Here is a 23,209-nt window from a genome sequence, read left to right as displayed (position 1 = left end):
GAGCCCAGACCCCTCGCACCCCCAGGCTGAGACCGCTTTCCGGTCCCGCCCAGCACGCGTCTTGTATGGTCCAATCGCCGCTTACCACCGAGTCGTCTCATCCAATCGACACTGGGGCGGGGGCGGGGCGGGGGCGGGATGGCGGGCGGCTCCGCCCCGCGGCGGCGGCCATCTTGGGGAGGGCGCCCGGGGCCTTGCTGGGGACATGCTGGCCGGGCTCCGGACGCGGGGCTGGGGTGTGGAGGCCGCCTCTGGAGTAGTCCCGGTGCGCCCCCCGCCCCGGCGAGCCTTCCACGTCCAGCTGCCTGAGCCGCCGCCCCTGGCCCTGTGGGAGCTTTCTGACGAAAAAAAAGAGGGCCTGTTCCTGGGTCCTTGTCCTTTTCCAAATGCCCCACAGATCTGCCCGTCCCTGGCGTTCAAAGAGCTGCGTGGGTACCAGGACTTGAAGCTGCTGGAGCGGGAGACATGGCTTTTAGTGTCTCAGATGAGTCTTGTGAGGAACCGGTTGTTAAGAGATATAAAAGAAAACTGTTTCTAAAGAACACGGCCTGATTCAAATGTGTGGTTATTTCTTCTTGTCATCCTTGAAACCAGTGCTGTCCAATTGAAATATGCGATCCACACAAGTAATTAAAGAATTTCCAGTAGGCGCATAAAAAGTAAAACATTTTAATGAATACATTTAACCCAGTACCTCCAAAGTTTCACTATGCAACCAATAGGAAAACTCAATGAGGTGTTTTTTTTTTTTTTTTTTTTTTAAATTTGGCAGAGAAAGAGCACAAGTAGGCAGAAAGGCAGGCTGAGCGAGAAGCAGACTCCCCGCTGAGCAGGGAGCCCAATGCGGGGCTCGATCCCAAAACCCTGGGATCATAACCGGAGCCAAAGGCAGACGCTTAATCGACGAGCCACCCAGGCACCCCCGAGATTTTTTTTTTTTTTAAGATTTTATTTTTAAGTAATCTCTATGCCCAAGTGCGGCTTGAATTTAACAACCGGAAGATCAAATGTCGCATGCTCTACCCATTGAGACAGCCAGGCGCCATGAGATTTTGTTTCATTGTACTTAACTTACAAAACTCGCTGTGTAGTTTTGATTTACAGCATGCCTCAGTTCGGGCTATCCATATTTCACAAGGTCAGTAGCCACCTGCGGCTGGCGCTCCTTACTGGAGGAGAGCACAGGCAGCTTTAGACGGCTAGCATGACCTCGGCACACATTCAGTCCAATTCTTGAGTGTCCTATGTGTCCAGCTCTGGGCCACATGAAGGTCATAAACATGAGGAGGAGCCAAACAATAAATTTTACTAATACAGTAAAATACAAAGTTTGATAGTCAGATGGTGAAATAGTAGGTGCTGTGGGTACGTAGAAAGAGATCAGTTGTGTTAAGGAAAGCGCTTTTGTACCTTTTAAAGATTCTCAGGCATTTCAACTTAATGAAGTGGGATGCTATTATGTTGGAGAAAAGGCTAAAGTTTGTTCCTCAGGTTGTCTTGGGGCCACTCGGCTTAACTTCGAATCTTCGGGAAATAAAGGGCAATATTCTTTCTTCTCTCACCGTCTTCCCAGACCCCAAGAATGAGATGAAATTTTGTATGTTGTGCTCTGGGAAAATCACTTTTGAACAGAACCTAGGGTGCTTGCCATCAAGGACTACTTTTTGGGAAGTTTCTCTTTACCAGGTACAGGTAACTGGGTTGTTTGTAAATTAGGGTTGCCAAAGACATTAGTAGGAATTATGTTGAAATAAAATGGCTCTGGACTTGATAATTTTTACTCCTGACAAAATGATAACAACACATGATTAGAACAGGCTTTCATGGTGTGAATAATTTGCTGTAGAGATAGGGAGTTGAAAGGCGCTAGGTAGCAGTCAGTGGTGGGAGGAACAAAGGGCATTATAGCGACTAAGACCGCGGTAAAGAGATGTATAAGGAAGGATTGGGTGAACATGACATACTTAAAGTGATAGGCTACTTCGAACACATTTATTTTCTTTTTTAAGGAAAGAGAGCACACAAGCAGGGAGGGGCACGGGGAGAGAGAGAATCTTAAGCAGGCTCCATGCCCAGCAGAGAGCCTGACATGGGGCTCCATCCCACGACCCTGAGATCATGACCTGAGCCAGAATCAAGAGTCGGATGCTTAACTGACTGAGGTGCACAGGTGCCCCTGGAAAACATTTTAAAAACCATAAATACCTCATCAGATCTAAAGGATGTGCATAGAATCCAGGGGATGGGTTATTATGACAACAAGCAGGAGTCTTCATTTAATAGATTTCATTTAATACGTCAGGTGTCTTCTTTGAATTTTAAGGCCAACCTCCCCCACTCCCATTCCCCATATTGATGCCAAAAAGGCATCGTTAGAGTGACTTAAGATTTCAAGTTAATAAGGACAGTGGTGCCAAGATTGGGTAGTGGTGGCATAGGACTGCCACACACTGAATCTTGGTTTCCTCACTAAACTGTGATCTTGGATAAGTTACTGAAGTTCTCAATTTTTCATTTATAAAATGGAGTCCGTGTCTCCTTCAGAGGTGCAGTGGGGATCAATCAAGATAACATGTGTAAGACACTTAGCAGAGTGCTCCCCCATAGCAAGTGCAAATGTTCAATAAATGTTAGTTTCTCCACCCTGCTCATCTATTCAGTCAACATATATATAGGGGCATTTCTCTGTAAAGATAACTTGGGGGGAGACCAGGATGAGTAAGACAGGCTTTACTGTGGATTCATTTCTAAGATGCTTTTCACCTCTAACATTCTATAACCTTATGAAAATGGAAGTAAAGATCAAGGTGACCCCAGTCTCATCATTTCACATTTCAGCTATGCTTCTGAATGAATTTTATTCCACTTTTTCCCCCTTATTTTCTAGTTTCTTCTCTTCCACTTCCTCAGACATCAACCATCTAATTTAACACTTCATTCTTCCCTAATCCTTGAAAAATGGAGGTCCACAATCACTTCATCACCCATAACTGTCTTCAAATTGCTCCAACAGTTTGCAAGGACAAAGAGGAAGAGAGAAAGATTAAAAAGCCAAACACCCAGAGGAACAGATTTTATAAATAATTTTATAAAAATGTAGTATACTTATTCACCGTAAATGCCATCAAGCATTTAAAACATTCACCTCTGTCATCTGAGGCCCTTAATTACGAGAAAAACATTCATGGATTTTAAAACTGTTTCCTTCTGAGCTTACTGTGATTCTTTTGGGAGTAAAAAAAGATAAAATAATAGAAAATTACAGTTGCTTGGTTACTTAGCTCTAAAGAGAAATGGAGAAATAATGCCCATGTCCCAGTTTAAATGAATTGAGGTGGAGAAGCCATCGCAACAATCCCTCAGCAAACATACGGTCACATTTGGCTTTTGAAATGTGAATACAGATTCCAGAACCATAGACCTGGGGGAGGACCTTTAGAGATCATTTGATCTTTCATATAGAATGACATTTAAACCATCCCAAACAGCATAGACTCTCCCCAATTTCTGAAGACCATCGGAGAAGAAAATGTTATTTATATTAATCCCTGGATTTATTTTCTATTTGCACGCAACTACTTCTCCTGATTTCAAATTTTAGCCAATCTTAAGTGAAATCCTCTAAAATACTTTATTCTGCAAGCTAATTTCCTCTTCATTGGTCTCAGAGGAGCTAGAGAATACCTAGCCAACCCTTATGCAACTTTTATAAAGCAAAGTCGTTAAATTCCCCTTCTGCCTTTTATGGGGTCAACACATGGGCTTTATTTTTAATTTTTTTATAAGAGTTTATTTGAGAGAGAGAGCGAGAGCGAGAGAGTGAGAATGCACACGAGCAGGGGCCTGGGGAGCAGAGGGAGAGGGAGAAGCAGAATCTCTGCTGAGCAAGGAGCTGGGCCCAACAGGGGTTCAATCCCAAGACTTGATCCCAGTCCTGATCCCAGGACTCTGGGATCATAACCTGAGCCGAAGGCAGACACTTAACCAAATGAGCCACCCAGGCGCCCCTGGTTTTATTTTTTTACTTTTTAAATTTTGGTTTTAACATTTTGTTTTGCTAGCCTCCTCTTAAAAGTCTTTTTTTCCAAATTGGAGCCCTGAACTGGGAATTCCCCTCAAGAGGGCCAAACCTGCTTATTTTGTACATATGACATTTCTGTAGATGTACGTATTCTCAATACTGTTCGCTGCATTCCAATATTGTTCCCTTTTTCCTCTTTGTGCTATGATCTTATTCTGTGTTATCACATTTTTTTGATTTTCTACTTAGTGGTACCCACTTAATAGCTGTGTGCTTTCTAGCCTGTTTTCCCAGCTGACTGAAAACGTTATACTCGGCAGGCCCAGTGCTAACCCCTTCACATGCAGGATTTCATTTAATCCACTCAACCCATTTTATAGATGAAGAAACTAAAGTTCAGAGAGGTTAAAGAATTTATTTAAGACCATATATACAGAAATGGTGGAGCAGGGATCTGAATCATGGCAGTCTAACCGAAGGGACTACATTCTTAACTTACCTATTTGATTGTAAGTTCATGTTATTTGTGTAGGGGATCTCAGACCAACAGAGAAAGTTTGAGAGCACCGTTAAAAAACCTGAGGAAGCCTGGGCTTGGGTTGCCATGTTTGGCAAATAAAAATGCAGGATATCCCGTTAAATGTGTGTGTCATATAAATAACAAATAATTTTTTAGTATGTCTCCTGCAGTATTTGAGACATACTTATACTAAAAGTTATTAGTTGTTTAAACGAAATTCAAATTGAAACAAGCATTGTGTATTTTATTTGGCAGCTTTAGGCTGGGCAGCTTTCCAGATTACAGACTGGGACTTTCTCACTGAATTGATATCAAAATGAGTTTTGGGTCAACTGAAAGCATCTCTACCTTTTGGGCCAGAATTGCAGCAGTGAATGGATTCTTTAAAATGATCAATTTCCATAGCACCTACCAAGAATCATGCCATGTTTACAAATTACTTATTGTTTCTACCTTGATAATGGGGATAGCCATCTGAATATATTTTTAGGGTGATCTTGCACTCCACTCACTAGGGAGGGACATTTTATTTCTTTATATCACCTATCCTAATATTATCAGTTATTGCTAAATTTCACTTTAAAAAAAAGTAAATACAAAGAAGAATGATTTTATTTAGCAAGACTAAAAATAAAACTGAGACATAAATTAACACCTTTAGTGTGGTCTAAAACAATTTCTCCAGCTATCAACCCAAGGTGATTAATCCAGCATATTATTTATAGAGTGATTAATAGAAGAATCATTTCTCGTTTACAAAGGGGGTCATTAAACTGTTGGGGCTCTTTGAAAGAAGAATTAGTTTTGACTATTCAATCACCAGCTTACACAAAAGCAGAAATAAAAAGAAATGGAAATCCAAACACAAACTGATTGGCTATTACTTCTTTTCTAAGGAAGCAATAGAAACAGTGGCTCGAACCCTACTGAGTAGAACTAATGAAGTAGCCCGTCAAGTTCAGACACACAGAGTAGTCACTAGCCAACAACACACAGGTTTATTCTCAACTGAGGATTGAGGTTTACCTTCAATCAAACTTAAATTGATAAGTCAGTAAAGACGATGATCTTACTTTCACTACTTACTCGCTGTAAATGGCAAAGTCATCAGTGCAGAAAGATACATAGACCCATAGAAATCACAACAGATCATTTAGAAAACAACTTTTTTTTTTGGATCAATATATTGCCAGAATTCTTTCAATTATCTTTTTTTCCTCCTTCAAGTTAATATGACCACAGATCCCTTCAAGTTTATATTAGTCTTATAAAAATTATTAACAAACTTTGGCTTCCTTGCAAATATTCTATCCTTATATTAAAAAAGTGATTAAAAACAGTACTGAATATGAACCACTTCTGTAAAGTTTAATGAGAAACATTCAACCAAGGTGACTTTTCCTTGGAAAAATCCTACAAAAAACTGAATTTTATAAACAGCTACTTATTTTGATAGAAGTTCCATTTACAAATAGCAGCCATGACTTTACTGCCTACAAAAGTGTAGGCTGTCACATTTTACACATTTAGAATTCAAATGTTTTAAGATCAGATTTTCTAGTGAGTGTTGAAGACACAGAATCGCACAGATTGGTTAGTCGTCCCATGCTGAGGAAACTGCTGACTTCCATGATTTTACTATTCAGGCAGGTGCAGATAACCACTGAATTTAAACTGAAGGGCACTATGACATTGATATTTTTTGTTCAAAGGGGAAGCAACATTAACATTGAGGGAGGCAGGGGCAGCAGGATTTTACTTCATTGAGGCTCTTCTGTGGTTAAAGTATATCTAGTGCAAGGGACAAGCTGTCACAGGATGTTAGTATTGGGCTTTCAAGTGAGGAACCTGAGCAAACGTGCTATTCAGAGGTGGAGATATTCTTGCTTTTTGTTCTATTGAAGTAGTGTTTTCTGAGCCCTAGGCAGCAAATCTCAGAGTAGAGGGAGCAAATATGTAAACTGGGGAAGCTGGATGTCATGTGTCATGTTGCTCCTAACAAGTGATTAAAGGCATTGAAATGGGAGGAGGGTGAGTATATCTTAATAATGGATACCCTATGTTGGCCTTGGGAGACTGTCTTCTGCAAGCACTTCTGAGCACATTAAAATCCATCATTCCCACGAACAGTTGGCTGCTTGCACAAAGTGTGACCAGGACCAGTGGTCTGAGAATACTAAGTCCCAGAAATTAGAACAGGGAAGGGCAACATTTGAATTAAGAGGAGTTAACATGCTGTTTCTACCTAAGCACGCTGAATGCTCCCCAGACTCTCAAGACAAGCCTGGTGCTACCTGGGAGCAAGGGGGCCTGAATTCCGGGGCCATTCAATAAAGCAGAAGTCTGGGCATGGGACCAAAAATGAGGTGGGGATCTGTGCCAGAAAGTATCGTTCATAGTATCACTGAGGGAAAAGGGGTACAGTGGTAGTTTCTTTGGTGGTGGTAGTGGGGAGGGCAGCTAAGAACAAGGCCAGATCCTAAGCCAGAGTTTGTCACAGAGAACACCGACATGCCTGCAAGTTAGATGGAGCTAAGCAAACAATTTGGTACACAACGCATGGCCATAGGCTGGATACCATCCCCCGACCCCAATTTCGGGACGTAAGAAAACCTTTCTTTCATGTTTGTTCTCCTCCATCCCAAATCTCCCAGAATGACACAAAATTTTCCTAATTAGAAATGAAGGAAAAAACCCAACAAAAACCCCAAAAAACCCAAACCCAAAACATTTGAACATTTTGATGCAGCCCTTCCAATCCAGGGACCTGGGCACGAACTCTTGACATGGACCCCACAAACTGTCTCCGGAGACAGAGCATTCAGTCTGACCCGTGTGGCTGTCGGTGCCCTAGATTTCAAAACATGTGCTACTTAGTGGGCTCCCTTTTTATCACTCTGTCAGACAGATGGCCGGCACAAGCTATAAGCTTAAGACTAGGAGATCCTTCAGGTGATCTCAGCCGCCAGAGGAGCTCTTCAACATAGAACCTCCACAATGAGAACATACGTCGTCTGCCAAGCAGGTACCATGGTGGCTGAGAGACGGAACGATCCCCCTTCAGCGGCTAGTAAGACACTTGGGTTGTTTGTTCCTATCTTCCTAATGCTGAGTGGAATCAACAGATTTGAGAGAGAAAAAAAACAAAACAAATCACAGAACAGGTGAAAAGTTTTAAAAAGAATTGTGGGGTGGTGCCCAAACCCTGACTCTGGAATGTAGTCAGAAACCACTGCTCTCTAAGCCCTGGGGCAAGGAGGGTAGGAGAGAAGAGCTTGCAAAACCTAGCACCAGTCCTTCCTTGTGAGGGCTCGAGAAAGCGTGCCTCTAAAATGACTCACATATGCCGACAAAAATACCAGCAAAGCCAAACGTTCTCTGCAGCTGTTCCCCTGCAGCTCTGTGGGCAGACTCACAAGCACACAGTTGCTCAGCTGCTGAGCCTCACCTACAGGCATCTCCCGCCTTGGAGGCAGAGGTGAGAAAATTGTACCGCGTTTTCCCAAATCGGGGAAAGCAAATCACCTGGAGGCAACACCCTCTATTTCTCCCACTCTGTAATGATTGAATCGCTACTTAAGCCAGCTTCAAAGGGCTAAAATTAGTGTCTGGAGGTCAAAGTTCAAACCCATGGTTTGCCCACCTTAACAGAAGTCATCTAAACCGCTTACCTGAATAAGACCCCAAATCAGCAATCCCTGCCCTCCCTTCCCAGGAAGGGGAATAGATTTAAATCCATTTCTTCTTTTTTCACCACAGAATGTGGAAGAGAGTCAAAGCAGGTAGTGTGGGAGGGAGGGGCATCTCGGTTCATCATTCAAAAATAAAGATCTCTTTTAAGTGTCATCCGAGGTTGTATACAAAAAACTTTCAATTCTCCTCAGGGTCTACGTCCAAGGGCTCATCATCGAAACTCAGCTTTTCAGCTAGCCCCTCAAACTGCTTGCCCAGATTGCCCGCAGAGTCCACGAACATATGCGGGATGTCTTTGCCAAAGTAAATCTTGCTGTTGGAAGCAATGGCTTTGTACTTCATCAGCTGCAGATACTCAGGCGTCAGCTTCAGCTGTAAGAAACAAACGAGAGCAGACTAGGTGGAGCCAGGTTCGAGAAGACTCTGGGTGGCATCCTTCACTTTTCACAAGGAGAGGGTCTCTGGCAAAGCAATGTGCCCTCTCGACTCTTCCTGGCCTCACTGTTCTACTAGTGACAGGGTACTAATGGATGTGCGAGGTCAGAGCTGCAAGTTTTAGGAGTTTCCTTGTTTCACACAACGATTAAACTTCTGCCGAGACTCGGCTAATGGGAAGGGCAGCACCTGTCCCCCACGGCACAGCAGCCACCCCTTCTGGCCAGGAGGGGCTTGGGTGGTGGTGGCCATCTGACACCGGGAATTCTCAAACATTAGCCCAAAGCCAGATATACCTTCTCTTCCCCAGATGGCCCTGGGCTTTACCTTGTTGGCTTCAGCGAGCTTCATAGCGGTGTAGCACTCCGCATCAGCCTTTGCCTTCTCCCGGGCCAGAAACGCAGCATCTGGGGACACGAAGGCAGTGAACGCGGTGCCGAAGCCACCAGAACACCGGGCCCTGGACCCTTCCCACCCCACCCCCCCTCTGCGACCTCGGGGAGACTGCTCTTTTTCCGCTCTGCTTTGGTTTCCTCTTCTGCAAAATGCAGAAGGAGGCATTTTCCCCTATTTCACAAATCATGGTGAAAATGAACCATGATAAAGAGGTGCTTGGACGGCATGTCCCTGTGGTGGGGACTAACAAGGAGCACGTCTGTGGCTGTGCCCAGCAACATCTCTGACAGTAGGCTGGAGAAGAGCACTGTCCAGGAGACACTTCCTGGTTCCCCACGCTTATGCCTCTTGCCGCTCCACGGCTGGGATGCTACATGGGCCCTGTCCCCATGTCCAGCTTCAGAGCTCTCCACCCCATCCCTCTTGTGCTGCACAGCCACAGCACCAGGAGCCCAGGGAGGGCTCTGAATACAGCCAGAGGTGGCTCCGCCTAAAACCCAATGCCACGAACATAAAACAGCTTGGTCCCTCTCCAGTTTCATTTCCCTTTTTATTTCCATCGATCATTTCAAAAAAGGTACTCTTTAACAGTGGTGAAGCCGACATAACTCTACCTAAGGCAACTACATGCCCTGGTCCAGACTAACACCTGTTTGCATGAAGACCTATTTCAACTTCCACTGTGCACAACTTCCTTAATCTGCTGAGACAAGATTCTGTCAAGCTGATGCAAAAAAAAAATTTTTTTAAGATTTTATTTATTTGACAGAAAGAGACACAGTGAGAGAGGAAACACAAGCAGGGGGAGTGCGAGAGGGAGAAGCAGGCTTCCTGCAGAGCAGGGAGCCCGATGCCGGGCTTGATCCCAGGACCCTGGGATCATGAGCTGAGCTGAAGGCAGACGCTTAGCTGATGGAGCCACCCAGGCACCACCTGATGCAAAATTTTTGATGCTTACTCTCTTGCCTTGGGAATGAGGCCAGCCTCCTGTGAGTAATATTTGTAGCCAGAAGCTTGGGAAGGACAGCCAGTCGGGGGGGGGGGGGCAGGTTTCTTCCTGCACACCCTCAGCACGATGCAGGGCGGAAGGAATGTGCAGTCTGGCTGGGGTGCTGGCTGCCTGTGGCCCACTCAAGCGGCCTTAGCACCTGATGACATGTTTTTATAAGAAATAAAAATGTCTTGTTTTGCTAAGAGCTCCCTAATGAGGAGCCACTAATCTGTAAAATCCTAGTTGGCTCCTCACCGGGCCCCCGCAAAACCTGACAGGCCCCATACCATAGTGAGTACAAGTGGACACAGCGCTTTGAAGCTGGGCCTCGAGGTCGCATTTTTGTCCTAGAATTTTCTTAACTTGAGGCACCACATGAAGGGAAGGGTAGGCGGTGGGAATGAGCTGAGGGCTTAGGGGCAGGGAACTGAACGTGAATCATGTTCAGAAAAGCCAGCAAAGCAAGCACTCTTTCTCCAGCTCCAGGGTTGTTGGTGCTGAAAAGGTGTCTTGGTAACCATGACAGGGGGTGCCGAGAGCAGACTTAAGAGGCCACAGCTGTGGTGTTCGCTGATGTGCAGGGGGCTAGGGAAGGCACAGGGAGGAGGTGCTGTTCTGGCCTCACCTCTTCGCTCACTTCCAAGGCTCTGAGATAGCAGGGACTTAAATGATTTCCTTTTCCCTTAGGCCTCACACAAGCGCGCCTAGCCGCACTTAGTGGACATCTGTTGAGCGAGCGAATGTTCTCTGAAGTGGAAAACTGACGGCAGCCTGGCTTCATATCTCCCCCAAACTCGATCAAAAGCACAGAGAAGTGATTTTCCAAAGAAATTATCACCTCTTAGAACAAAGATGAAGGAGCGAAGGAAATGACTCTCCCACCCCCTTGCCACAAGGTGTGGGGCCTGAAGAAACCTTGGACGTTCACTTCACCTGTGCTCACCTTCAATTTCTGAAATCTTCTTCTCTGTCTCCTTCTCCATCACCTTCTGCCCATAGGTGATTTCTGCGACCTGAGCCACTTTTTCTGCCTCTACAGAAATGAAGTTGAGAAAAGGCTCAGAGCACTGGTATTTCAAAAGCCAGACTGTTTGACCTTTCCTGAGTCCCTGATGCTGGCTGGTTGGTGGGTTAGCTCAGAGGGAGAGGCCTGCGACGGGCACATGTGGGCGCACATGGATTGTACCAGTGAGTGCAGTACCACAACATTAGCATAAGACAGTAAATGGAGAGACCTGGGCTCTCCGGCGGAAGCGAGGAGCAAGCCCTAACCTCTCCCCTAAGTCACAAGGGTATTTCTCCTAGAGGGATAGTCTAAGGAATGAGATACTGTCCAAACAGTTTCTTCCTGCCACTTCACTTTGGGAAGCAGTTAGTAGTGGTTGATAATCTGGTGTAGTGGTTACGAACCAGGTTCTGGACAGAGTCCCTGGGGTTGAACCCCGTTTCCCCCACTTACTTGCCATATGACCCTGGGCATGTTATTTAACCCCCCTGGTCTCCGGTTCAGGAAGATGAAGTTAACAGTAGTACCTGTCTCACCTTGTGGTTGTGAGGAGTGAGGTAATTCACATATAAGTGCTTAGAAAAGTATATGACTCATGATATCTGGTCGATAGGTATTAGCCATTATTATTACTCATTATGAATTAACAGGAAAGGTTCCTTTCATTTCAGGGATAAGGGGAGACTCAAAGCTCATTGCCCCTGGCCATGATCTGACAACTTCAGCTTTGCTTCCGGGAGTATGAATACCCCTCCTGCGCCTGGCAAGGGTTTGGAAGACTGTGATCTAGCTGTGCCTGAGGCGACCTCGCGGCTGCCCGCCACCCTCTTCAGCCTGCTCCGCCCTGTAAGGTGATCACAGAACCACATTCAGACCAATGAGGGCCTTCTTCCGCTCCGTCTCAGCTTCCTTCTCCACCACCTTCTGTTTCTGGGCTGCAATGAGAAGCTTCGTCTTCTCGCTTTCCCTGAAGGGAAAAAAGGTACGAAGCCGTGGGGCTACCATGGAAAAAGCTTCTGAGGAACGTCACTGTGCCCCGGAGAAGCCAGGCTTCTGCTGAGAGGCAAACTGTGAGTTCTTCCTCTCTCTTGGAAGGCTGTTCAATGTCCCAAGTGAAAGTAGATCTGTTGCAGACAGTAACATGGCTCTCTTTCTCCTCCAAAATAACTCACTTGTGGGAAATAAAGCATAATTTACTTTGGTAAAATGCACCTGCCAGCCCACTTAAGCATCTTTCGCTCCCATCTTCTTTGGTATGATCCATGAAGCACAAACAATACCCCCTGGCCCTTCCGTGAAAGAGCTGAAAGAGCTTCTCCTGTGGCTCTCCATCACAGTTCCAGAGCCCAGGTGGTTCTCCTGACACACCCGCTCCATCTTACAGAGCGATGGGCTGTAACGAACGCTCAAGAAGGGGAATGAGCGTCTGGTACGGCTTCGGTTAACTCTGGGATGGGATGAGGTGGGGGGTGGGGTGTGAGAGAGTGGTGGATATAGCTTGGGCAGAGGGAATACTCACATCAACTCGTAGTTTCTGCGGATTGCCTCAGGGATATTGGGCTTGGTCACCCGCACCGCCTGGAGAAGGATAAAAATAGCACGTGATGGGAAGGTGAGGGTGGTGAGGGACAGGAGCAGCTCCCACTAGCCCTTCATCTTCACGCAGAAAAAAGACATCCCTTGGAAGGCAGGGGGTGCCCCTTCAACAGAGGGTGCTCCCACTGTGGCAATGCTTACTTGGATGACAAGCCCGGGGGCCATGGAGGTCAGGTCCTGTTGTAAAGCCAGCTTGAGGTTTTCGTCAATCTGATCTGGAATCAAGAAAGACAGAAAAAGTTGTTCCACTTTGTAGGCAGGGTGGAGGAAAGCAGGTGGGTAGAGGACAAACTAAAACACTACTCAAGAATGCACCTGACAGGCCAAAGGGCTTTCCAAGGCAGAGTGCTTATCAGAGCCCAGAAATCCGAAGATCCCCAGGCACATCTTTCAAAGCAACACGCCTACACAGCCCCTCCACGCAAGCTGGATGTGAGAGTATCGTTTTCCTGTGGCCTCCAGATACAATCACCCGAGGCTGTAGAAAATAGCAACCTTGCCCGACAGGAAACTGAGCTTTAATAAGAAAAAGAACAAACAAATCTCGCACATTTCTTGAGTTGGGCGGCAGCCTTCCCCTAGACAACAGCAGCTAAAGAGAAGGCAGGCACCCCGTTTTCAAGAGGAAGGAAGGCTATGCTAGGTAGTTTGAAGAGAGCCAAGCCATTGAAATCCAGTCATTTTAGAAGTTTCTAAAAGAAAAACAGACTCTGACGTCAATGAAGGCCCCAAGGAAGACTATTTCCATTAAGAACTCCATCAAAGAACACAGGGGGGGAAAATGAAAATTTATGGTTCTGGAAACGAGCCCGAGTCTTCTGTTGTTTGCCTTGGCCCTCATTGCTCTGTCTGGAATTCACATGGGAGTTGGTTCATAGGCAAATGTAGGAGGAGCTCTGACTGACTCCTCCTTCTGGCTGGGGTCCTGCAGCACCCACAGCTGCCCTCTCTGGCCAGGGCCTTCTCTTCCTGACGCCCTGCCTGCGAGGTCCTCGGGAAGATCCTGGACGGTGCTGGGAAGACTCCACGGAACCAGGCTGGGATATCCGAACTGGATCACCTCCCTGTCGGCTGCCACCCGCTTTAAGTGGCCGTTTTTGGTCACTGGTGCCCAAAACAGGGGCCTCTGAGGAACAGCAAGTGGAACTCCCTGCCTTTAACAGATGCCCAGACCAGACTGAGGCCCATGGAAGTTCAGTGATGTGTTCAAGCTAGTTAGGAGCCAAAATAATACACTTGTTTAATTACTTGCTTTAATTTTTAGGGCTGTTTTATGCTTTAAAACAGCACTATCCTCTACTGTCATATCGGTAAGCAAGGGATTTTAACATTTCCACGCACTGGATATACTCTCACAGGCCTCTCAGCATGAGGGAGAAATGCCCCAAAAGGCAGCACCTCAGACCTGATATGTGTTTAACAATTTGACAGCATAGATAAACATCACATTTCATATTTTCTAACTTCAATAGGATACCAACCAAACTTTGAGATATTCTGTGCCCTCCCTAAGTTAATAACATATCGTCATTTATTAGACCAAATTATACCTGAGTTAAAGCAGACACCTGTGGTCCTGGGCTCATAACTTTCTAGGAAAATCTGGAAATTATTTTGCCAGGTGGTTTATTACCAAAGTAATATTGGTAATAAGTTGTTTATACATTACAGTCACACAGACAAGTGCAGATTAGGTTACATTACACAAAGAGGTTGCCGCAGGTCAACTGCTGAACAAGAACTATGAAATGTTTTTATAAGACGGACAGAGAGTATGCACTAGCGTAAGCAGTGATGAGAATTACACAGTAATGCGGGAAGTCAGGGCCGTGAGGCCTAAGCGGACAGAACTAGGGAAAACCTCCCACATTCTAGGAATGGGATTAGAGACATGAATTCCTCCTTTATAGACACAAACAGATTCTAAGCAAGACAGTGTTTGTTCAAAAGACATTAACTTTAAAAAAAGAAAATTTCAAAGCAATTACATTTTCCCAGCTTCTCTGTACAATAAGCTTCACTAAGCTATTAAGTTTATCTCTTGGGCAATATGAAACTTCCACTTTTTGGTCTTTTTTAAAGATTTTATTTTTTTGTAATCTCAACATCCAATGTGGGGCTCGAACCCATGACTCTGAGATCAAGAGCTGCATGCTCCACGAACTGCACCTTCCAGGGCCCTGGCAGTAAGAAGTTTTCTAACACAAAACAATTTCATATTTTCATTTTCTCTTCATGGAAGTTAGAGTCCTTTGTCTCTTGTTTCAAATGCTTTAAAGTGTTCCTTTAATGGCACAAGTTCTAAAACCAGGGCTACAGAGAAAACTGATGCTCTTTTATAAAATGCTCTGTTTGAGGTAAAACAAACAACACCAAATTTACAGAATCTTTCTTAAAAGTATACTGAATCTAAACCCTGTAAAGTGAATTTAGATTCATTTTCTACTGCAGAGAAATTAAAAGTGATTCTGATGATTTCCCCAATCAGAAACAGCGTGCAACGGGCTCTGGCTGAGATCACGGGCAGCACCGGGGTCCCTCCCTGCTCCTGTCTACTCCGTGGCACATTCTCTCAGGGTCCTATTTAATGAAGATTCCTGGGAAAAGACACTGTCCAGTCCTGGTATCAAGAATAGTTGTACTTTTCAGCACTGGCCACTAGAAAACTTCCGGCAGCAAGCTTACACAGAATACTTAACCACAAAAGAGCTAGAACAATTACTGAACTGTTTCTTTCCTTTGCTGCTAAAGTCAGGCTATATTTACTTTGACTGGTTAAAAAGGTCAAAAAGTATGTACTTAAGGACATGGATTCTTTTAGGTGTTTTCCCATTCATCGCTACATGCACAGGTTTACAGAAACTAGGAACTTCAAGCAGCTACAGTCCTCGTCCCACTTCTAGGTCCTCCTCACCTTTCCCCGGGGCCCTTCATGCAGGGTGGCGGGCTGAGAAGCACTCTGAAGCTAGAGCCAGGAGAGGAAGGTTCTAGCCGCAGCTCGGCTACCAACTAGCTCTGCATCTTTCTCTATGGGCCTCAGTCCCCTTCTCTGGAAATGAGGCCATTGGGCTGGATAATCTTGAAGGTTCTTCCTCTAGAATAGGCCCTGTCTTCATTATAGAAGGCTGTTTTAGGGACAGTGGGAATGCCCCTGCCTTCCAGTCCTCTGATTCGGGCCAGGAGTACCCTAGTCCACTGTGATCCCTGTGCCCAAGGCTCACCTGCTTTCACGACCTTCTGCCACTGCCATCAACATTTTCTAGAAATTTCACGTGGGACCAGTTCCTGGGCACGGGGGTTCTCTGACACTTTCTGTCCATGGGAACCCATCCTCCCCCACGGTGGCTCAAAAGCAGGCGGTGGGCGAAACAGCGGCTGAGGCATGCTACGGCCAGCAGAGGCTTTCTTACCAAAGAGCTCGATGTAGACCTCCTGAAGTGTGTGCACACTGCAGAACTGGTTCAGCTCGTGGTGGATCTTGTTGAAGATGAGGGCCTTGTCGTAGTCGGCAGTGTAGTTCTTCACGATGTCATACACTGGGAGGGAAGGCAGGATCGCAGTCAGAAAAGGCAGGACTCCCTTTCTCAGACACAGCGGCTCTCCCAGCCAGAGGTGCTTCGACAGACCTGGGGTGGGGGTGGGGATGGGGGGACATGCTGGGCAAAGTAAGCCTGTGGTGAAGGTCAACTGGAAAAACGTACCTGCGTTTGGGACCAAGAAGTTCACCACTTCAATTCGGTCAAAGTAGATCATCACACCACCACTGTCGGGGGAAGAATGAACAAAGAAGTCACCAGTCGGCTCTGGAATATAGTGCTGTCTCTCAGTGATGGCATCAGGTGTGTGACTTGGCAGAAAAGGAGCAGAGGGGTTCACAGGAGGCCAGAGGGCATGATATCTCCAAGTAGGAATCTTCAGAGCTTAGAGCAAGAACACAATCTCCTGAGAAACCACACCTCCTCAAAATATCTCCATAAGGAGAAAAGTAAAACTTCTGGCTGCCAGGAAGAAAACAATAGTTCGTATCTGTTGAATCTGCAATGCCTTTTGATGAAAACAGTCCACTGAAGGGAAAAGAAAAGTCAAGGAATTCTCAGAACTTGGAAGGCCACAGTGGGATTTTATGGTCACCGTTTCTCACTTTGTCTTCACCATCACTTTGTTTCAGCACCTTCCTTTCCCCACAAATATTCATTCTAATTTTAAGCATACAGAAACACTGAAAGAATAATACAACTAACGTCCATACACAAACACCTAAATTTAGCAATTGTTAACAGTTCACCTTATAGATTGATCTGCTTTTTTACGCTGAGCATTTCAAAAGTAAGTTGTAGTCATGATACTCTTTCTCTCTTAACACGTTAGTAACACTCACTGAGGAATAATGACATTCTATGTAGTCTGGCTCCATTCCCAAACCTAAGAACATTAGCAATAATTCCTTAACAGCCTCTAATACCCAGTCCTTATTCCAATTTCCCCAGTTGTTCCTGTTATGGACTGAACTGTGTGCTTTCCAAAAATCCATTTGCTGAAACTCTAAAACCCCCTTGTGACTGTATGAGATAGGGCCGTAAGGTGGTAATTAAGGCTCCATGAGGTCATAGGGGTGGGGCCCCAACCTGATGGGCTTGGTAAAGGAACAGAGGCAGACACCAGAGTTCTCCCTGTGTGCACTGAGGAAAGGCCATGCGAGGACACAGCAAAGTCGCCATCTGCCATCGAGGAAAAGAGGCTTCACCAGAAACCAACCCTGCTGGGTCCTTGGATGCAGTCTGCTGCACTCTCTATGGCCGCCCAAGCGGACTAATCCAGTTCCCCTGTCTTTCATAGATGGTATTTTTGAACCAGGTTCTAATTAAGGCTCACCATGGCTTTGTTTATGTCTTTTAGTTCTCCTTTTCAACCCAAAGCTCCTCCTTGTGATGCCATCAGGCCAGCTGTCCTGTGTGATGCCCTAATTCTGGATTTGCCTGCATGTTTCCTTGTGGTGGTGGTCTGTGATTCTATTCCAGTTTAGACCTTTTTTACTTTTCCACCAGACCACTAGAGTGGTCTTCTGTTTGGATTTCCAGACCCTGAGGTCACCCCCTACCTTTATGACATTCTCCATAGCTGGTTATGCTAAGCTTACCTTCCTCTACCAAGTCATTTATCTGCTGAAAGCTTTTGGTGGATCTTCACTTGTAACAGAAAAAGCCCACACTGAGCACAGCATTCAAGGCCCTCCTGAAGCTGTCTACCTTCTGTGATTTTCCCTACTGCACCGCACGGCCTAGTCAGATCAGAACCAAGGGAGCAAGGAGGCAGGGAACTTGGTAAAACCACCGAGAAGGAATGCTTCTCCTTTCACTGTCTCTAGGAGCCAGACAGCCCTTCCACCGACACAGGATTAGCTGCTTCACTCGGGGTACCTTACCTAGTCCCGCAAGGCACGTTCTTCACCTCATCTGTCTGCAGTGTGGTCTAGAAATAGAGGAGACATAAAATGCTGTAAAATGGGCAGTGACAAGCACAGTAACTTAGTTTGGGAACCCCAAACCCCCGGTCCTTGAGGTTATCTGGGTTGAGCTTTGGCCTTGTTAAACATGAATACTCCGCCTGGGTGGCTCCGTCGTTAGGCGTCTGCCTTCGGCTCAGGTCATGATCCCCGGGTCCTGGGATTGAGCCCCGCGTCGGGCTCCCTGCTCCGTGGGAAGCCTGCTTCTCCCTCTCCCACTCCCCCTGCTTGTGTTCCTGCTCTCGCTATCTCTCACTCTGTCAAATGAATAAATAAATAAACTCTTAAAAACAAAACAAAACCTGAATACTCCCCCAATCCTCTTTATTTACGCAGGGTGTGAGACTTAGATGAACAAAGGTACCTAGCCCAGCTTCACTGTAAGTGAATCACCATTCGAACAATCTAAGCAATAATGGTTTAGTAACAAAGGCCCTGGATTAGGAGTCTTCAGACCTGCCTCACCCCTACAGTCTTCCTTTACTAGTCTTGAAACAAGAGGATTCTGTATTTAACCTGGCCCGGCCCCTTCTCAGCATTACTGTGAGACTCCTAGGGTCCTGGGCACGAATGCACTCAGAAAACCATCAAACACAGGAAATGATAGAAGAAATGAACGTGGAGAATGCTGAGGAGGTGTCCCAGTGTATCTTCCTGGGTCAGTTTAAAAGTCATCCTCTAAATCTCATCCCTCTTGGCTGGACATACTTCAAAGACGGCTAGCTAGTCTATCTTAGTTAGGCTTTCTGTCCATCATAACTAATCCTACTCCTCCTTGAGATGTTATTTCCCTTCACCAAGTCCAACTTTCCTCTCCAAATTCTGTTCACATCTATGAAGTTCAAATAAGAACCAGCAAAACTACCATGTTTTATTTCCATTTATCTTGGTAACCTGTGATTGAAAACACAGACACACACCCCCTACTTTTCCTTCTGTACATTCGGAACAGATTCTTCTCTGGCTCTACCCTGAAGTGAAGAAATAATTCCCAGCTGGGGGCGAAGGGCCGAGGCAATGACCCTATTCAACTCTTTCAACAATCAAATAAAGCTCTAGGGTATGTGGTTCATGGAGCCTCATTCTTTATATATACATAGGATACACTAAATATATATATACATATATATATATATATGATTCCTTGAAGAAGCATTATACTCACCTAATGGGAAATAATTCCAAATTATGCATCTGCCAACACCCCAAACCTGCAGTGGCCCAAACATGCCCCACAAGCCCAGTTTACCTGCACAGACTTATATGATGTGATGAAAGGTAGCATGAGATGGAAACCCGGGCCGCTGGTGGAAGTCAGGAGGGCTCCGCCCCTGTAGAGGAGAAAGAGAGAGGCAGTTCAGCAATAGGTAACAATTGCAGCAACACTATTTGCATCGACCTTCTCTACGGCCCCATAAACATTTCATACGGAGTGAGACATGTGCCCGAGCCATTCCACAGACCCCTTCCTCTCAGCTTGACCCTGATATTCTAGGAAGCCTGATGGTAAAACATAAAGCCATTATTCATGCTTTTGCGGCAGGAAAAATAGGCACATGGGCTAAGTGGAATGAAGACAGCAGGATCCCTGGCAATCCTTAACAGAAGAGGAAGTCTTTTTAACTTTGTCATACCCGTTGAGTTTGGGGCAATCCATGGGGGCAGTTAAATCCAGTAATACATTTGTCAACTAACTGCACTAATGTTGGAGTCCAGGGGCATGAACAACCAAAAGAATAATTTTAAGAACGCTTTAAAAATAATTTACATACCTTTTTTGGGCAGTAGTATTACCTTTAGAGCCAAGTTATATGTAAAGGGTAACAAAATTAAAAGCCTTTTTTGGGGACACATGAGCAGAAGGTGGGGAGAAATAAAGGGGAGAGTGGAGGCCAATGAGACTTCTAGAACTTGCTATTGGCAATCCAGCAATAAGCATCTTGGGCACATATAAGAAGGAGTTTGTAAAAGACTTAAAGAAAAAACTTGGTTATGGAAGTTACTGAAAGGAAAGCAACCCAAGATTTATAAGTGCTTCCCTGCTTTGCGTTATGAAGGAAAAAATACATTATTTTTTTCAAAAATAGAGCAATAAAATAAACAGTGACATAACGGGCGCCTTTCTTATAAGAACCACTACTCTAGGGCTTGCCTTGATTAATATAGATCAATCTGCAGGATTCTTTTTTCCTGAAATGTTAATTTTCAAGAGTGGGTACAGATCAGCAGAGCAGGCTAGCTCCTCAAGTTGCCATCAAGAACTGGTTCTCATTGGAGGTAACCTTGTGGCGCCAAGATGCCCGGGAGGGATGTAGGAGAAGACAAGGTTTCAGAGATGATCTGCAAGCACTGGTTTCCTTTAGATCTTGTCTCTAAATTTCTAGACACATTTATTGTTCACCACCCATGGCATCAACTTAAGACTATTAAATTTTATATTTACATCTATACTGAGTGTGTGTGTGTGTATGTCCCCTTCCATGGTCACTGACACCACAGCTCAATCTTTAAAAAGACTCCTCTAGGGGCGCCTGGGTGGCTCAGTTGTTGGGCATCTGCCTTTGGCTCGGGTCATGATCCCAGGGTCCTGGGATGGAGCCCCGCGTTGGGCTCCCTGCTCTGCGGGAAGCCTGCTTCTCCCTCTCCCACTCCCCCTGCTTGTGTTCCCTCTCTCGCCGTGTCTCTCTGTCAAATAAATAAAATCTTTAAAAAAAATAAAAAGACTCCTCTATTCAATGGACACAGATAATCAACAGAATCTGCTAGACAGTGACTGGGAGAAAGAGACATTTAACAGGGAGTTGCAAGCTTCTGTCTCTTCCTTACCTGTAATACACCCCAATATGTCCCTCTTCTATCTTGTGCACGGCTGAGAAGAGAGATGCACAAAAGAAACTGGTAGCCACAGCCACAACTGCTCCCAACTGAGCCATCAGCGAACCTTTATCCTAGGGAAAAAGACACAGGAAGACGTGTGTAGTCCGACATGCAGGAGAAAAGCTATGACAGGGAGAGAACTTCACTGAGCTGAGCTCCCTGCAAGTGGCTCAGGCCAAGCCTGTCGTACTATGAACACAAGGCTAGATCTACAACTCTCTTCATCCTTTTTCTCAGGCAACATTCCCACTCCTTCCTTAGCTGTGGGATCATATTCCCTACCTCCCCAAGGCAGTGGCTCCAGATACAGCCAGGCCCCAAGAGAGAACCAGTGCCAACTGGGCAGCGTTCTCTTCCTGTGAACACGAATGTGCTGCCACTGGAGTCACTCATACTAGTAAAAGGGAAGAGAGGCAGCTGCAGTATGTTGCCCAAATTACAGAGGATGTCAAATGACAGGCAGTTGTGGTTATGTAATTCTGGCCAGAGCCTCCCAGTCCTAATTGCCTGCCATTTCAAAGGAAACCATTATTTACTCCTTTCAGATGCTGGAGAGACAGAGTCAGCATGTGAGCAGAGTTCACATGTTGGGATTCTCTGGCCTTTCGTCCACCTTCCCAGTTGTTCCTTTGGATCTAAACGGGGGAGGGCTCTGAATACACCCTCCCATACATTTGACCGGCACTTTGCACCTTACCGGTGCCCACGCCCATGGTTAGAGGAGAAAGAGGGTTCCCCAGGGTAGGAAGTCCGGCACTTGGCACCTCACCGGTGCCCATGCCCATGGTTAGAGGAGAAAGAGGGTTCCCCAGGGTGGGAAGCACCAGGACGAGAAAGAGCTGGCATCTGGAGACTCATTTCCTGAACACTGAAGGATCTGGAAAAACGACGGTAACTGACAGCAAAGTTCACAGCCAGGAGTGCCTGGGCCCACCCGCGCAGGGCGTGGATTCTGCCTCCCGGGGCTAACATAACTCGGGCTCAGACGTCTGCGAGGCGCTTATTTTACCGTAGCGGACTCCAGCTACCGATCTGCAGCTGCGTCCTTTCTGCAAATGCTCCCCTCCCCGCCCCCAACTCGCGCCCCTTCCCTGCCCTCTTCCGAGAGAGGGTCGCGCATCCCAAACGCCCTGGGGCTCGCGGGGAAGGGACGGAACAGAAAAGGGTTGCTTTCTCGCCCCGGAGGGAGAGAGGTTGCTAGGGCTGGGGCCCGGGAGAACCGCCGATGAGCTTCGGCCAGAAGCCGCAACTAGGCCCAGTGCGCACCCTAAGGGGCGGGGGCCGCGTACCAGGCTGTCCCTCCAGGCGCTCCGTACTCGTCCGAACCCCCGTGCAACCGTAGAAACCGCCACGCCCTCCACACGCTACTTCCTTCCGGGCCTGTCGCTTTGATGACGCCATTAGTTCACGCGAGAATACCCCCGCCTTAGTTCGTCAGCCCCGCCCCCGCGCTCCGAGCGGCCAGAGTCCGCGCCTGGCCGCCAGGGGGCGCCCGCGGCTCGGTCCGGCCGGTCAGGACCTCGGCTTAGGGTTTCCGGGGTGGGGACGGCGCGGAGTGCCTGGAGAGTGAGGCAGGGGAGGACGCTCGTGGCTGCGGGTGCTGAGTGACTGAGGGTGTCGCTTTCCGAGGTTCTAACTTTGGAATTTGCTCCGGACCCCCCCGGCCCCATTAGGTCAAGTGTGTTGTTTTCCGGAACAGGTACAAGCGAGTTGCCACCGTTCTAGCCCTCTGCTCGCGCTTGCCTATGGCGCCGCTGAACCAGGCTCTTCTTTCAATGCGTGGATTAGCCCCACTACGTCGTTCATCAACAAACAGTCCCTATTTTGAATGGCCCTTTATCCTTTTCTAGGAGCCTTGGCCTTTGAGGCCCCCACAGCACCATCCAACAGCTTAAGAAGGAATTACTATCCCAGTTTTAGCGATCAGAATCGAGCTCAGGGAAGTGGGAGGGTAACCGTGGATGGAACGCTCCTTGGCGCTTTCTTAACCTCGGGAGCTTAACTGCCTTTGTAACACCTGCCCGCAATCCACAGGGCTGGTGCGTGCCACCGTCTCCCAGGCTGGACTGTAGGTTCCCTGAGGGCGGGAACTGCGTCGGCATTTCCCGGTGCTTAGGTACTCAGTAAATGCAGGCTGCAGGCGTAGTGGCACCAGGAGCAGGATCTAGATC

The 23,209-nt window shown here is 46.6% G+C and overlaps 1 protein-coding gene across 5 annotated transcripts; it reads right to left on the bottom strand.

The window, feature by feature from the left end:
* Positions 1 to 5,135: 5,135 nt before the first annotated feature.
* Positions 5,136 to 22,387, bottom strand: ERLIN2 (ER lipid raft associated 2). 5 transcript variants are annotated; one of them, XR_003607771.1, is made up of 13 exons: positions 21,321 to 21,567; positions 20,988 to 21,109; positions 19,411 to 19,492; positions 18,081 to 18,127; positions 16,360 to 16,421; positions 16,069 to 16,194; positions 12,800 to 12,873; positions 12,582 to 12,640; positions 11,938 to 12,029; positions 11,000 to 11,089; positions 8,997 to 9,076; positions 8,213 to 8,606; positions 5,136 to 7,649 (listed from the first exon to the last, which is right to left on the bottom strand). XR_003607771.1 is itself a non-coding variant. In XM_028095339.2 (12 exons), exons 2-12 carry the CDS (start codon positions 21,092 to 21,094, stop codon positions 8,412 to 8,414), a joined length of 1,014 nt encoding a protein of 337 aa, XP_027951140.1. In that variant the 5' UTR covers positions 21,095 to 21,109; positions 22,328 to 22,387; the 3' UTR covers positions 5,136 to 8,411. The 5 variants fall into 5 exon arrangements, 4 of the variants coding, with proteins under 4 accessions (XP_027951140.1, XP_027951141.1, XP_027951139.1 ...); XM_028095339.2 differs by lacking the exon at positions 21,321 to 21,567 and adding an exon at positions 22,328 to 22,387 and having other exon boundaries at positions 5,136 to 8,606; XM_028095340.2 differs by lacking the exon at positions 21,321 to 21,567 and adding an exon at positions 22,048 to 22,304 and having other exon boundaries at positions 5,136 to 8,606.
* Positions 22,388 to 23,209: the final 822 nt, after the last annotated feature.

Source organism: Eumetopias jubatus, unplaced genomic scaffold (assembly GCF_037043125.1).
Source record: "Eumetopias jubatus isolate StellerSeaLion01/CBP00866 unplaced genomic scaffold, mEumJub1_p1.0 scaffold_2, whole genome shotgun sequence".
In the NCBI taxonomy this organism is placed as follows: Eukaryota; Metazoa; Chordata; class Mammalia; order Carnivora; family Otariidae; genus Eumetopias; species Eumetopias jubatus.
Note: the sequence above shows the minus strand (reverse complement) of the source record. Positions and strands in the feature narration are given on the sequence as shown.